Genomic DNA, 12,358 nt, shown 5'->3' on the forward strand with positions numbered 1-12,358 from the left:
TTGGCGGAGTTCGTACCATGTTTGTCCGTACTAGTATAAAACTAATGCGATTGCCGACATGTTTTTTAAAGAGCAATTTTTACTAATTTTCGAACTGGCCATAGTAAGTACTCAGGTGTGGGATTGGGACTGAGTTATTTCCCGTCTCTTATCCAGAGAACTGATTTCAAAATATAAAACAATTCAAGGACCATCTACAGGGCTTTAACTTTTTACCTGCATCGCAAATTTCACCAGTTAACATGACAGTTGTTTAGCCGAAAAGGTGACAAAGAGACAGACAGAATTACTTTCACCATTATAATATTAGTACAGTTGTAATATGATTTATAGACATAAAGCTGATTATTTTTGACCGGTATTATTCATATTTGTCTTGGCACCGACTTCAAACATATCCGTTGGTAACGCATATACTTAAAAACGGATAATATTTTATTTTATCCTTTTTGAAGTCGGTTTTCTTTTTTTTTGTAAAAGTTTTTATTTTTCCATTTTTAGTTTTAAGGCATTGTTAAAAGCTTATGAGTGACGCGTGACGCATGAATGAAAAGCATAATAATGCGTATCACTTAATTCGAAATCATTCCTGTCACTGCACAAACACAAAATCCATCCTCCGCCCCGTGAGTCTCCGTCACTGACTTAATCCCTCAACCCCCCGATCACTCAACCTCACAGCACATCAACCCCTGATCACGGAACCCCTCGACCCTGAAGCCGGAACCACCAACCCTTCAACCGCCATCTCCCGAGTCCTCAGTAGCCTTACCATAAGTCTACCACTGACATATTCGCTAGCGTGTGCATAACTTACTTTCTATGCGTCTCGCTCGTACTGGCAACCTATTAGTGCGAGCGAGATGTATAGAAAGTAAGTTACGAAGACGTTAGCGAATATGTAGTGTCAAACTCGTGGTAAGGCTACAGTTGAACTTCATCAAATTGGTGATTATCGGGAGGAAATGCTTGAGTTACTATAGAAAACAATGATGTCGCCATACTCGTGCCTTTAAAAATTGAGGAGTTCCCTCATTTCCTTATGAATTCCGTCATCAGATTAGAACCAACAATATTATGGGAACACCTTGGAGGTAACTTCGTTCAAACAAAAAACGCTACGGTGACTGCTTACCATCAGGCGGGCCGTATGCTGGTTTGCCACCGATGTGGTATAAAAAAAAAAGAATTACTAAAATCGGACCACGGGTTCTGGAGTAATCTACATTTATAAAATCATCAAAACAATCATCATCATCAGGTCAACTTCATCAAATTGGTGGTATTCGAGAGAAAATGCTCGAGTTGCTTAAGAAAACATCCAAATTACCATACATGTGCATTTAAAAATTGAGGAGTTCCCTCAATTCCTCATGGATCCCATCATCAGAACAGCACCAGATTTATTTGGGACCACCTTGGAAGTACCTTCTAGTGAACAAAAAAAGAATTAGTCAAATCGGCCCACGGGTCTCGGAGTAATCGGTGAACATACATAAAAAAAAAACATAGCCACAACCGAATACAGAACCTCCTCCTTCTATGAAATTGAAGTCGGTTAAAAATGATAATTGAGCAATAAATCCTTTTATATATCATATTTTTTTAACCTTTGTTAAACAAAAAATAATACCAATTAAAAGGAAATTAAAAAACTGTTATTAGTTTTATTTTTGTGCTAGTAACACCGACAGAGACGTTCGTAGTTTTATAACCATGTATGTGTTGTTTTTATCAAAATGTATGAACCATGTTCGAGCTTAATCTAAGCGAAAAACACTTTAAAACCGTCAGATGATGATATTTTTTGAGATAAGGGCAGATAAGTAAATAATCAGAAAATGGACAATAAACCGTCATTAAGCCAGTATTTTGGCGAGACGGAAGCACCGCCCGCCTCCCAGTTCTTCGACGAAATCGGGACATCGCCCTCTGATATGATACAGAGCGTTTACCTGGGCGAAAGTGAAGGTATCATTTCGGTTGTTTTACTGTTTTTAAAACGTAATTACCATATGTTATACACGCTACAGTGCATCTAACACCCGCTTTGTTGATTTCAGTGAGTCAACCAGCAGCATCTAATCTGTTTCCCACAAATATGACCGCGTCTTTCTCTCAGTTGAAAGTGAGCGATGAAATGAAGTTCGGAAGTGTAGTGCCGACTGTGAGCGGTACTACAGCCCTGCCCGCGACTAGTCTGCCGGACCCTTCGACGTTCTTCGACACGATTGGGCCGGAGCCTCAAATGGCGATGAGTGGAATTGCTACTCCCAATATATTGAGTGAGGCTATGGACGGTCTTGCTGTCAAGGTAATTATATTTACAGTTTAGTTTTATTTTCATTGTATCTTATGATTTGAGACAATGACTTTAAAAACGTGAATAATCTTTTAGTAAAACTAATAAGGTTTTTCAGAAACAAGTGTGTTCCGTAGAGGAACAGATTAGTATTAATTATTTTCTATGCATATTTAAATAGGTATTTTTCTAAGGGGCTATTCATAAATTACGTCATTTCAAATTAGGGGGGGGGGGGGTCTGGACATCGGATGACGGTAGCATGAAGTAGGAGGAAATGGGGTCATTTGAAGCATGATTTTTGGATGATTATAGGGGGGGGGGGGGTCAAAAATCGTCAAAAATCGATGACGTAATTTATGGACAGCCCCTACCATACAAAGCAACACTATTAGGAAAGAATATATTTTCGTGTAGTAGCTAGATATTTGAACTGGCAACTGCATTTATCTCAAAAGCCCTTCCGGCGCGACCTGCAATCGCGCCACCTAGTGAGGATAAAAAAAACTCTTCGCCTGCCGTTGAAACGAATGGCCGCGATTGATCCGCGCTCCGATTAAAATAATTCATATTTCGGTTCCCGTCCCTGCAATCTAAGTGAAAATCAACCAAATAATTAATTGATTGATTGAGAGACTAATTAGTGACCCAGTGCCCCTTATGGATATATGCAGCTGTCGATAAAGCAGAGGATTTTCAAATCATCATACATAGACCACCACGTGGTTCGTCAAGGTGCTGCTGGATTTATGTAAGTTGCTCTCAATTTATCTCAGCTACAAAGTGTTTTACCAAATAATCTAATATTATCATCGAAATATCAAACCTCTCTCCAGTTGCAGTGGTTGTAACACTCTGATATGCACGTTATTGTCTTAGCCTCGTAAGGCCCAATGTGCATTACAAGGAACACTCTGTTTCAATCTAATTTGAACCTTTAAAAAACTAAATAAAGTTAAAATTCTTCTGTGTAATTGTTTTCTAAAACAAACGAAAATCACCCAAAATACACCAAGCTTCAAATTATAAATAGAGAATATTTGTAGGGTGGGTCTTATGAGGTTATATTACTAGTAGTTTTTCTATTCATAGGACCAACCTGTAGACAAGGAGGCTGACCGGCGCCGAGATGCCTGGATACCTAATGACGAAACTAAAAAGGTCTTACTTAAGGTGGGTGCCATGGGAGAATTCCCATAAAAGTACAAATTAAATAATTATGAAGAGCTAACTATGTATATTAAAATATGTCATCATTAATAAAACAATTTGAATTAATAAATATGTTAAGACTGGGTCACTCACGTATTTTAAGTCGAAAAACGCTCGACATGTTTTTCGACTAAAAATACGTGAGTGACCCGTTCTTAATATATTTAATATGTCTGTGTCACACAGAAGTTTTGTTATTCAAATTTGAATTAATGGAAACCAAGATCCAAATCAATAAAATCCATGTTAAAAGAAGTGAAAATTACCGAAATATTAACATTAGATAAATCAGCTTCAATAGCTTCATGCAGCCAAGCCTTGAACAAGTCCATAGCTGATCATTAATGACTTTTTACCCAGTGGCGTAGCGAGGCATGGGCGAATGGGGCCTTCGCCCACGGCCTCGCTCTTAGGGGGGCCTCGCAAAGCCAACCTTTTTATTACCTCGGGAAAACACATTGAAAAGGGCCTCGGAGATGTGGTGGCCTCTTCACTCTAAGCCACTGTTCTTTCCAACCGTCTCACTGAAACGTTCCTGTATATCAAATGTTATTTCTTAATTATTAGGCTCAGTCGGTGCCGAAAGGAGCATTCTTCCCTGAGAGGGAAGCCCTCACGCTGCCCGGAGTCATATTTGAGGAAGAATTGGTTTGTGACATTTTTTATTCCGCAATTTTGAAAGCTTAGTTTCTTTGGTCTGTAATTTATCAACTTGCGAGATTCAATACCTTGCTTGCCAATTGCGTCACTACACGCTGTTTGTCTACCGAGTTAACCAATTAATCTAATCCTGTAGGGCGGTTTTAGACTAGCGCTTTTTTCTACTATGTATATAATAACTTAAAACAAAGTAGGAGACCGTAAAATATGGAGATCACCGGAGGAGGCCTATACCCAGACAGGGGCCTTAAATTACTGAGACAACTTATAACTACATATTCAGTCAAACGCAATTGAAATCTAAAAGAAAAAGGCTTATAAAATATAATACCTTATTATTATAATTTCCATTCCAGCCTGACTCCCTCCACGCGGTGGCGGTGAAGTATCTCGGCGTGGGCGCGGCGGGGCGCGGGGGCATGTCCCGCGGGGGCGCGGGCGAGGCGGCGCTGCGCGAGCTGCTGCGCACCGGCTGCCTCCGGGCCGCCATCAACCTGTCCGCCACCTTACTGGCGCAGCATAAACAAGGTACACCCGGGTCACTCACTCCCACCGGCTACTAACACAACCATGGCTCTTGCCAGTCATCCACGCCCCCTGGTCGCTCATTCTCGTGGCTCAATTGCATGTCACCTCTCGCGGGTCACTCACCTCGGTGTGAGCGCAGCGGGCCGCGGATTCGTGCCGCGGGGAGGCGAGGCTCCGGGAACTACTCCGGACAGGGTGTCTCAGAGCCGCCATTAATCTGTCCGCTACGCTACTAGCTCAGCATAAACAAGGTACACACATTAGCTAATAATTTAGTATTTATATTAAAACGGGTCATCGACGTTCACGAGTCACTCACTCTCACGGCACGCCTCGGACACTGACGATCAAATGTATGAAACAAACGCGTTCCTACGCACACAATCTAAGCTTGTGTAGGTGAACGCATACCATGCTTGTGTAAGTCAGATAACACGTGCTAGGGTTCCCGCCATTTTGTTATCAAGTTCGATGACCTCAATGACTCAAAACTCATTGCGCGAATTAGGAAGAAATAAGAATCGTATTATGCTATAAGGTAGGTATCTAAGCTCGATTTATACAATAGTTTCCTATTTTGATTCAATATAAACGAAGTAACAAAATTTTTGTAAGGAAATATTGTTTATAATCAAGTTTATGTCAATATCAAGTCTAAAATCATTCCACAGCAACACGGCTTTGTCGGTGGAAAATCTACCGTCACGAATTTAGTGTCTTTTAACGATTTTGTTTCATACAATATGGGGAAAGGTAACCAAATTGATGTGATATATACCGATTATAGCAAATGTTTTGATCGAATAGATCATAACATATTATTATTCAAATTACAGACTCTGGGTATCCGTGGTGATCTTTTCAGGTGGTTCTCGGCCTACGTATTAAATAGAACTCAGGCTGTTGTTGTTAATGGCTTCAAGTCGTCCTGGATAAGGGTACCCTCCGGAGTTCCCCAGGGATCATTTTTAGGGCCACTTTTATTTGTGATCTTTATCAACGATATTGGTTCAATTTTTATCAATAGTATGTTTCTGCTTTATGCGGACGAAATGAAAATCTTCAAAATAGTTAATAGTGAATTTGAGGCAAAATTATTGCAAGACGATTTAGATAGACTGGATTTGTATTGTAAAAACAACAATTTAGATTTAAATGTTTCAAAATGCTTTAGTATGAGTTTTACTAGGAAAAGAAATGTTTATAAAAGTGTGTACAAAAATAAATCACAAAACCTTATAACTAAAAAGTCCTGCCGGGATCTAGGTGTCATTTATGATGATAAACTTACTTTTAATGAGCATGTAGAAAGTATTACTGACAAAGCTTATAAAGCTCTTGGCTTTCTGATTCGTTCTGCTGGTGACTTTAAAAAAATGAAAACAATTAAAATCATATACTGTGCCTATGTAAGATCTCACCTCGAATATGCTTCTCAAATATGGAACCCGTTCTATAAGGTGTATGCAGAAAATATTGAAAAAATTCAGAAGAAGTTTGTTAGATTCCTCTCCTTTAAATTTAAGCTATCTATGGACAACTATTCTATGTCATGCAAAAAATTCCATCTTGCCCCTTTATTTAAGAGACGATCGGCAAATGACGTAAGTTTATTAATGAAAATTGCCCAAGGTATAGTCGATTCCCCGGATCTTGTGACCAAAGTACAATTTTTTATACCTGTCTCGCAACTGCGCAGAAGACCCTTGCTTCGCATCCCTCTTTCTCGCAATAACATTCGTAAAAAATGTTTCTTCCCTCGTACAATTAGGTTATTTAATGAACTTAATGATATGCCCGATGTAGATTTGTTTCACAGCAAGATTAATAATGTTAGGGTGCATTACATTTGTTATAATTACTTTTCATATATTATAGTTTGATATATCGTTATTTTGAATAACGTAATAAATGGCATACTACCGTAATACCTAATTAACGGTATACATAATGTTATTATTGGTATAATGGTCATAAGGTATATTTACACTTTGTCTAATATACATTGTCATAATTATTACATACTCTAAAGCATATTATTTGCTATAACAAGTGACATCACATAATTATTTGTGTGGCATAATAGTTGCATGACATTAATGGGTTAGGTTAAGTTGGAACTGCGACTCCGCACAAACGAATAACTACATAACAAAAGGAGGGTTAGGTTAGAACTTTGATCCTCCGTAGAATAAAATACTCTAGCAAAAAAGTGGTTTAGGTTAGGTTTGAACAGCGGCTCCCGCAGAACGAAAACCTTGAAAAAATTGGTTAGGTTAGGTTAGAACTGCGATCTCCCTAGAATAAAATAGCTAGCAAAATCAGTAGGCCTGCGTACTAGTTATAAAAAGTATGTAAAACTTTACGTTATCAGTAAATGAAATATGACAAAAAATGTTATACAATATATGTATTTATACTTAATAAAATTTTATGAAGTATTACGTTATACAAAAATATAATATAACAAATGTCATTATAAAACATGTCTATATACTATTCGAAAATTATATTACATTAGGCATTATAATAATGACAGTTTAGATGAAATCACAATATAATAAAGGAAACGTATAATAAAAAATACATTATAACATACAATAATATATCAAATGGCGTTATAACAAATGTATGATAGTTTTTTTATAATTATATTAAGCATTACACACCCATAATGTTAAAAATATGATTTTCAATAGATAGTTAACGTTACCTGACTTAAGTTTACGTTCATAGTTTATCAGGAATTATCCTATATAGTGTAATATTCTGCTAATTTGAGACCTTTATATTTATGTTATCTAGCATTATATATGTGGAAGCTTGTAATTTGCATATAGTAGATAAGTCTATTAACCTATGTATATTAGGCAGTAAGCATCCCGAATAACATAAAATAAAATAAAATAAATTCAGGCCACCAAAATATTACGGAAATTGAAAACATGATTCTTTTGTTCATATAGATATTTTGTTGTTTTCAGTGTGATCTGATAGGTTTTGTAAATATTTGTTTAATATTTTACGTGACCTCCGCTCTGCGCACCGCGTCGTCGCGTCCTTGCCGGCCGGTAACTGTGAGGTAACCGAGAGCGGGTGGGCGGCACTTTCAACGGGAGGGAGGGAGTGTCCATACTGTACGTTAGTACTATTTATTATACTGTGCTCACGGGCCTCTCACATGTCCCTACTGTCCCTACTAGCCCAGATTAATCTCTCTCGAGCTCTCATCGGCCGCTCACTCTTATTGGCCACTTACTTTCACGGGGTCACTCATGCTCCCGAGTCACTCACACACGAGTCACGCACCTCGGTGTAAGCGCGGCGGACCGAAGAGTTTACCCGGATTTAGGTGTCGAGATGTATTCATCGTTAAATTTAAATTCATACACGTTAAAAGTTTAAAATTTGATTTCAATCGAAGATGACATGTTTCCAGGCGCGGGTCGCTGTGGGCGTCTCCCCGGTGCGCGTCACTCGGCGCGCTCGCTCCAACTGTGGCTGGCGCGCTTCTGCGCCATGCTGCGCGTGCGGCTCGCCGCGCAGGCCGCACAGGAAGCAGAAGCTTTTGGTGATTGTGGACAACCTGACATGTACTACGAAGTAAGCTTCCTGTACTTAAAACGATGGAATATATTCTAACTAACCAACTAATATGGCTCAGCAATCCAAAGAGGATCTTGGCCTCCGAAACGAGAGCACGCCACTTTTATAGAATAGAATAGAATAGAAGATGCTTTATTCAAAAACGCTTAATTTAAACTTAATTAATAACACTGGCATAGATTGGTTATAAAGCGTTTCTGAAATGGTCTCCACTCAGCATAATGCCAAGGAACCTTTGAGGTCCCCGACGCTGGTCTTCCGTGGAGACCCTTTCGAGAGAGCGCAACTATAAGCTATACAAATAAATATATTACTACAGGTACAGGTATAGAAATTAAATATAATTTTAGTTAAATTATTAAAACTATTGTTCCTTAATAAAACTGTAAACACACAAAAAGAATTAGCACAGACTTCTAACAACGATTTTTCTGTACATTTAAAATGATTTTTTTGTAATTGACTTTAAACGAATTCACTGACAATCCTTTTCCCGATCCTGCGCCGTTTCCTGCCAATTATCGGCTTGAAGCTGACTATATTCTGCCTAAACAATATTATAGTAAAATCCTCGTCACGACACTAAATTGTAACAATCGTGCCTAAACAAGTCCGTTTTTTTTTACATATACATTACCACACCAGGTCTTTGCAAATGCCAATCTGATGATATTATTGTATTCTTTTGTAAATTTGTATCAATAATCATTATTTCTAGTTCTACCCGGACCAGTACGAGAACCGAACGGGCTCGTTGGTGCCGTTCGCACTGCGACTGCTCATCGCGGAGATGCCGGCGCACGCAGGACAACCGGAAAAAGCCTTGCCTAGTCTTTATGCGGTCCTGGCGGTGGTGCAACAGGTAATATATTTTCTTATTTTCTTCAAATTGTTATTTGTGTAACCGCTGTTTTTGATGTGAGTGTTGGCACTCTTTTAGGTCCCAGCGCTATGGCTTGCCGTGGCAATATGCTGTTGCTGAGTGTGGATCCTGTTTTAGCGTCTAATTTGTGTTGTTGTCTGTTTTATAGTATTGTACAATTTGTACAAACTTGTATTTTCTTTCTTTTTTATTTCTATACGGCCGAGTAAAACGAGCTCTTATAGGGCACTTTAATGTTGTGTTCCATTTGTTAAATATATTAAAACGGGTCACTCACGTTTTGAAGTCGAAAATTACTCGAGATCTTCTGCTCTATTCTATAACAACAACATATTTAAGGGTGATATTCCATATGTCCAATATCGTGGTCCAATGTGTATTGATGCAACGCATAGAGCAGAACATGTCGAGTAATTTTCGACTTGAAAACGTGAGTGACCCGTTTTAATGTATATAATTTAATTTTCAGATGTTGGTGAACCTGAACGCCGGTAAAACGGAGGACGGCACGGCCATCCTGACGTCGGAGCAGGACCGCGCCGAGTCCATTCGCTTGTGGAGCGGCAGGGAAACGCGCGTGCAACATTCTATAGTCAACTGCGCTATTGCTTTGAAGGTTTGTTATACTAACTTTGTATTTGTAAATTTATTAGCACCTAGTTTTGTAGGAATATCAAATTGTTAGTAGTAACTTACATAGCAAAGATACATTGATTGAGTAAGATGTGTAAAATCTAAGACAATTTCGTGCTTAGAGTTTGATAGGTAAACGAGATGGCGCTGTACAGCTTCATACGTTTTACAATAACTCTGATTGTCAAAAGTTCACGTTTGACTTACCGCAAAACAGATGGCGCAGTACAGCTTATAGTTATATTTGTCGTAGTCTAGTACCCACAACACAAAGCCTTAAGGGGCCCACTGATTAACAGTCCGCCGGACGGTATCGGCCTGTCAGTTAGCACAAAATTTTGACAGTTCCGAACAACTGTCAGGCCGATACCGTCCGACGGACTGTTAATCTGTGGGCCCCCTTAAAGTCTTATTGAGCTTACTGTGGGACGAAGTTGATTTGTGTAATATTGTCCTATAATACTTGTTTATATTTCAGGATTATCGTCTCGCCAGTAAGATAATCTCCGGCCTTCAAGAGCGAGCGTCGAGTCCGGCGCAGCGCCGAGCGCTGGCGAGCGCTTTATGTCGTTTGTGGCTGCTCGCCGGACACTGCCGCGCAGCCGCCACACACTTACAAGAGGCTAGAGACCTGAGGCAGCATCTGTAAGTAGTCACTAATATGTTACACAACGAGGGCCGCAAAAATATCCGACACGATCTTATTTGTAGAGCCATAAGAGCGTGTCACATATTTTTGCTGCCTTCGAAGAATAACATATTATTGCAGGTGACTGTACCTCTTCTTTTTTTTTTATTGTTTTCCGTAATAAAGTATGCAGTCAAGATTATTTGTATTGTATTGTACAGTCAGCCGAGGGAAATGGGGATGGCAGGGCCTTTTACGATAAAAATTACATAAAAATTTGTTTAATTTTAATAACAAAACTTTCGCGAGACACTGACATATTCATTATTAAATATATTATACCGGGCCACTCACGTTTATAAAGTAGGTGATTGCTTGGCGTGAGTGACCCGGTTTTTATATATTTAATAATTTCATTAAAACTATTTACACAAATTGCAACATGCTATTCAAAATTATAGTATATTTGGTATGATACAATTTGTGCGGGTAAATTTGAGGAAATCATCAGGCAAATTTCATTCCAGATTTTGTGTTATAAAGAAGTGTACCTAATCGATTTGTTTTTCAATAATTTTGCTTGGTGTTTAACGTCATATTGAAACTTCAGATGTCCAACCCCCGATGTGCGAGAGTACGTGGATTTAGGCCTCCTCGAGGTCGCCCAGGGACGATACAAGGAGGCCTATGAAAACTTCATCAAAGCCAACGACCAGGAACCCACTAATATCATGGTAATAGTACATTACGAATTACGATCCAAGTGCGTTTTATGCAATGTTATTAACAAGCTTTTATTAGGTCGACCTGTATGTAACTATGTAATGGAATCTAAGGTAACTAATTTAACCATCTTCCAAAGATCGTAGCGTCATGAAAATTGGCAGCTGTATGTAGTTCTGATGACAATACAATAATATATGGGACTGTCGAACTGATCTGACGATAAGGAGGTGGCCATAGGAACTCTGTGATACAACAACGCAACCTAATTGTGTTAGGGGTTTTTAGAATTGTCTCGATGAGTATTAGTTGTCTGTCGTAAGAAAAGTACAGTCAGCGATAAAAGCTTGTACCAAAAATGAATTTTTTGCCAAAAACTTATTTTTATAATATGATCATTGTTTTCTCTATCCACCGATGAACTCGACCTCGAGTGCTGGCGAAGAGTTCGAATTATACGCCATGTGATAAATTTAAATTGCTATTATATTTTATGAACATCCATCTCGGAAACCGAGGACAGTAAATATTTCCTTATTTCAGGTGGCGAACAACCTCTCGGTCTGCCTCCTCTACATGGGTCGCCTCAAGGAAGCGATCTCAGTCCTTCAGAACGCGATCAACTCCGCCCCAGAACGCGGTCTCAGCGAACATCTGCTCCTCAACCTTTGCACCCTGTATGAGCTGGAATCTTCCAAAAATATGGACAAAAAACTCAATTTACTCAGAATGCTGTGCAAATATAAGAGTGATACTATTCCCAATGTTATGGAGTGCTTGAAACTTAGTTAATTCATGCCTATACGTCGTGGTAAAAAACGTCATTAATATTATTATGAATATGCCTATTGAATCGCAAGCTAGCAGTGTAGGTATATATAGCTAGCAATATATCTGTCGTTTGGCCGATTTTAAAATTGATCATGAAAAAGTCAAACCTAACCATATAATCTAGCTATCATAAGATTAGGCTGAAATAAATTTGATAAAATGTAGTCAGTAATTATTATTGTGCTACTCATATTTTATTTTTCGTAGTTAATATAATTGTTAGATAATTATTTACATTGTATTACTGTGTAAATAGCTTAACTTATGTAAAGCAAGTTATATTCTGTAAATATTATATGAAACGATCTATCCAAACTCCGATTTTATTTAGATAGATACCCTTTCCATAGAG

The 12,358-nt window shown here is 38.6% G+C and overlaps 1 protein-coding gene across 1 annotated transcript in view; it reads left to right on the forward strand.

Annotated features, from left to right (window-relative positions):
- LOC134800724 (trafficking protein particle complex subunit 12) overlaps positions 1 to 12,070 on the forward strand; it is a 165,062-nt gene extending 152,992 nt beyond the window's left edge. The window contains exons 2-12 of the mRNA XM_063773246.1: positions 1,812 to 1,971; positions 2,064 to 2,314; positions 3,395 to 3,475; positions 4,082 to 4,162; positions 4,531 to 4,702; positions 8,142 to 8,305; positions 9,027 to 9,170; positions 9,661 to 9,807; positions 10,303 to 10,469; positions 11,063 to 11,186; positions 11,719 to 12,070. Coding sequence (XP_063629316.1) covers positions 1,842 to 1,971; positions 2,064 to 2,314; positions 3,395 to 3,475; positions 4,082 to 4,162; positions 4,531 to 4,702; positions 8,142 to 8,305; positions 9,027 to 9,170; positions 9,661 to 9,807; positions 10,303 to 10,469; positions 11,063 to 11,186; positions 11,719 to 11,967 — 1,710 coding nt within the window. The 5' untranslated portion in view covers positions 1,812 to 1,841 and the 3' untranslated portion in view covers positions 11,968 to 12,070. The remainder of the gene's footprint in view (positions 1 to 1,811; positions 1,972 to 2,063; positions 2,315 to 3,394; positions 3,476 to 4,081; positions 4,163 to 4,530; positions 4,703 to 8,141; positions 8,306 to 9,026; positions 9,171 to 9,660; positions 9,808 to 10,302; positions 10,470 to 11,062; positions 11,187 to 11,718) is intronic.
- The last annotated feature ends 288 nt before the right edge of the window (positions 12,071 to 12,358 follow it).

The sequence above is a fragment of the Cydia splendana genome, chromosome 20 (assembly GCF_910591565.1).
Source record: "Cydia splendana chromosome 20, ilCydSple1.2, whole genome shotgun sequence".
Lineage (NCBI taxonomy): Eukaryota > Metazoa > Arthropoda > Insecta > Lepidoptera > Tortricidae > Cydia > Cydia splendana.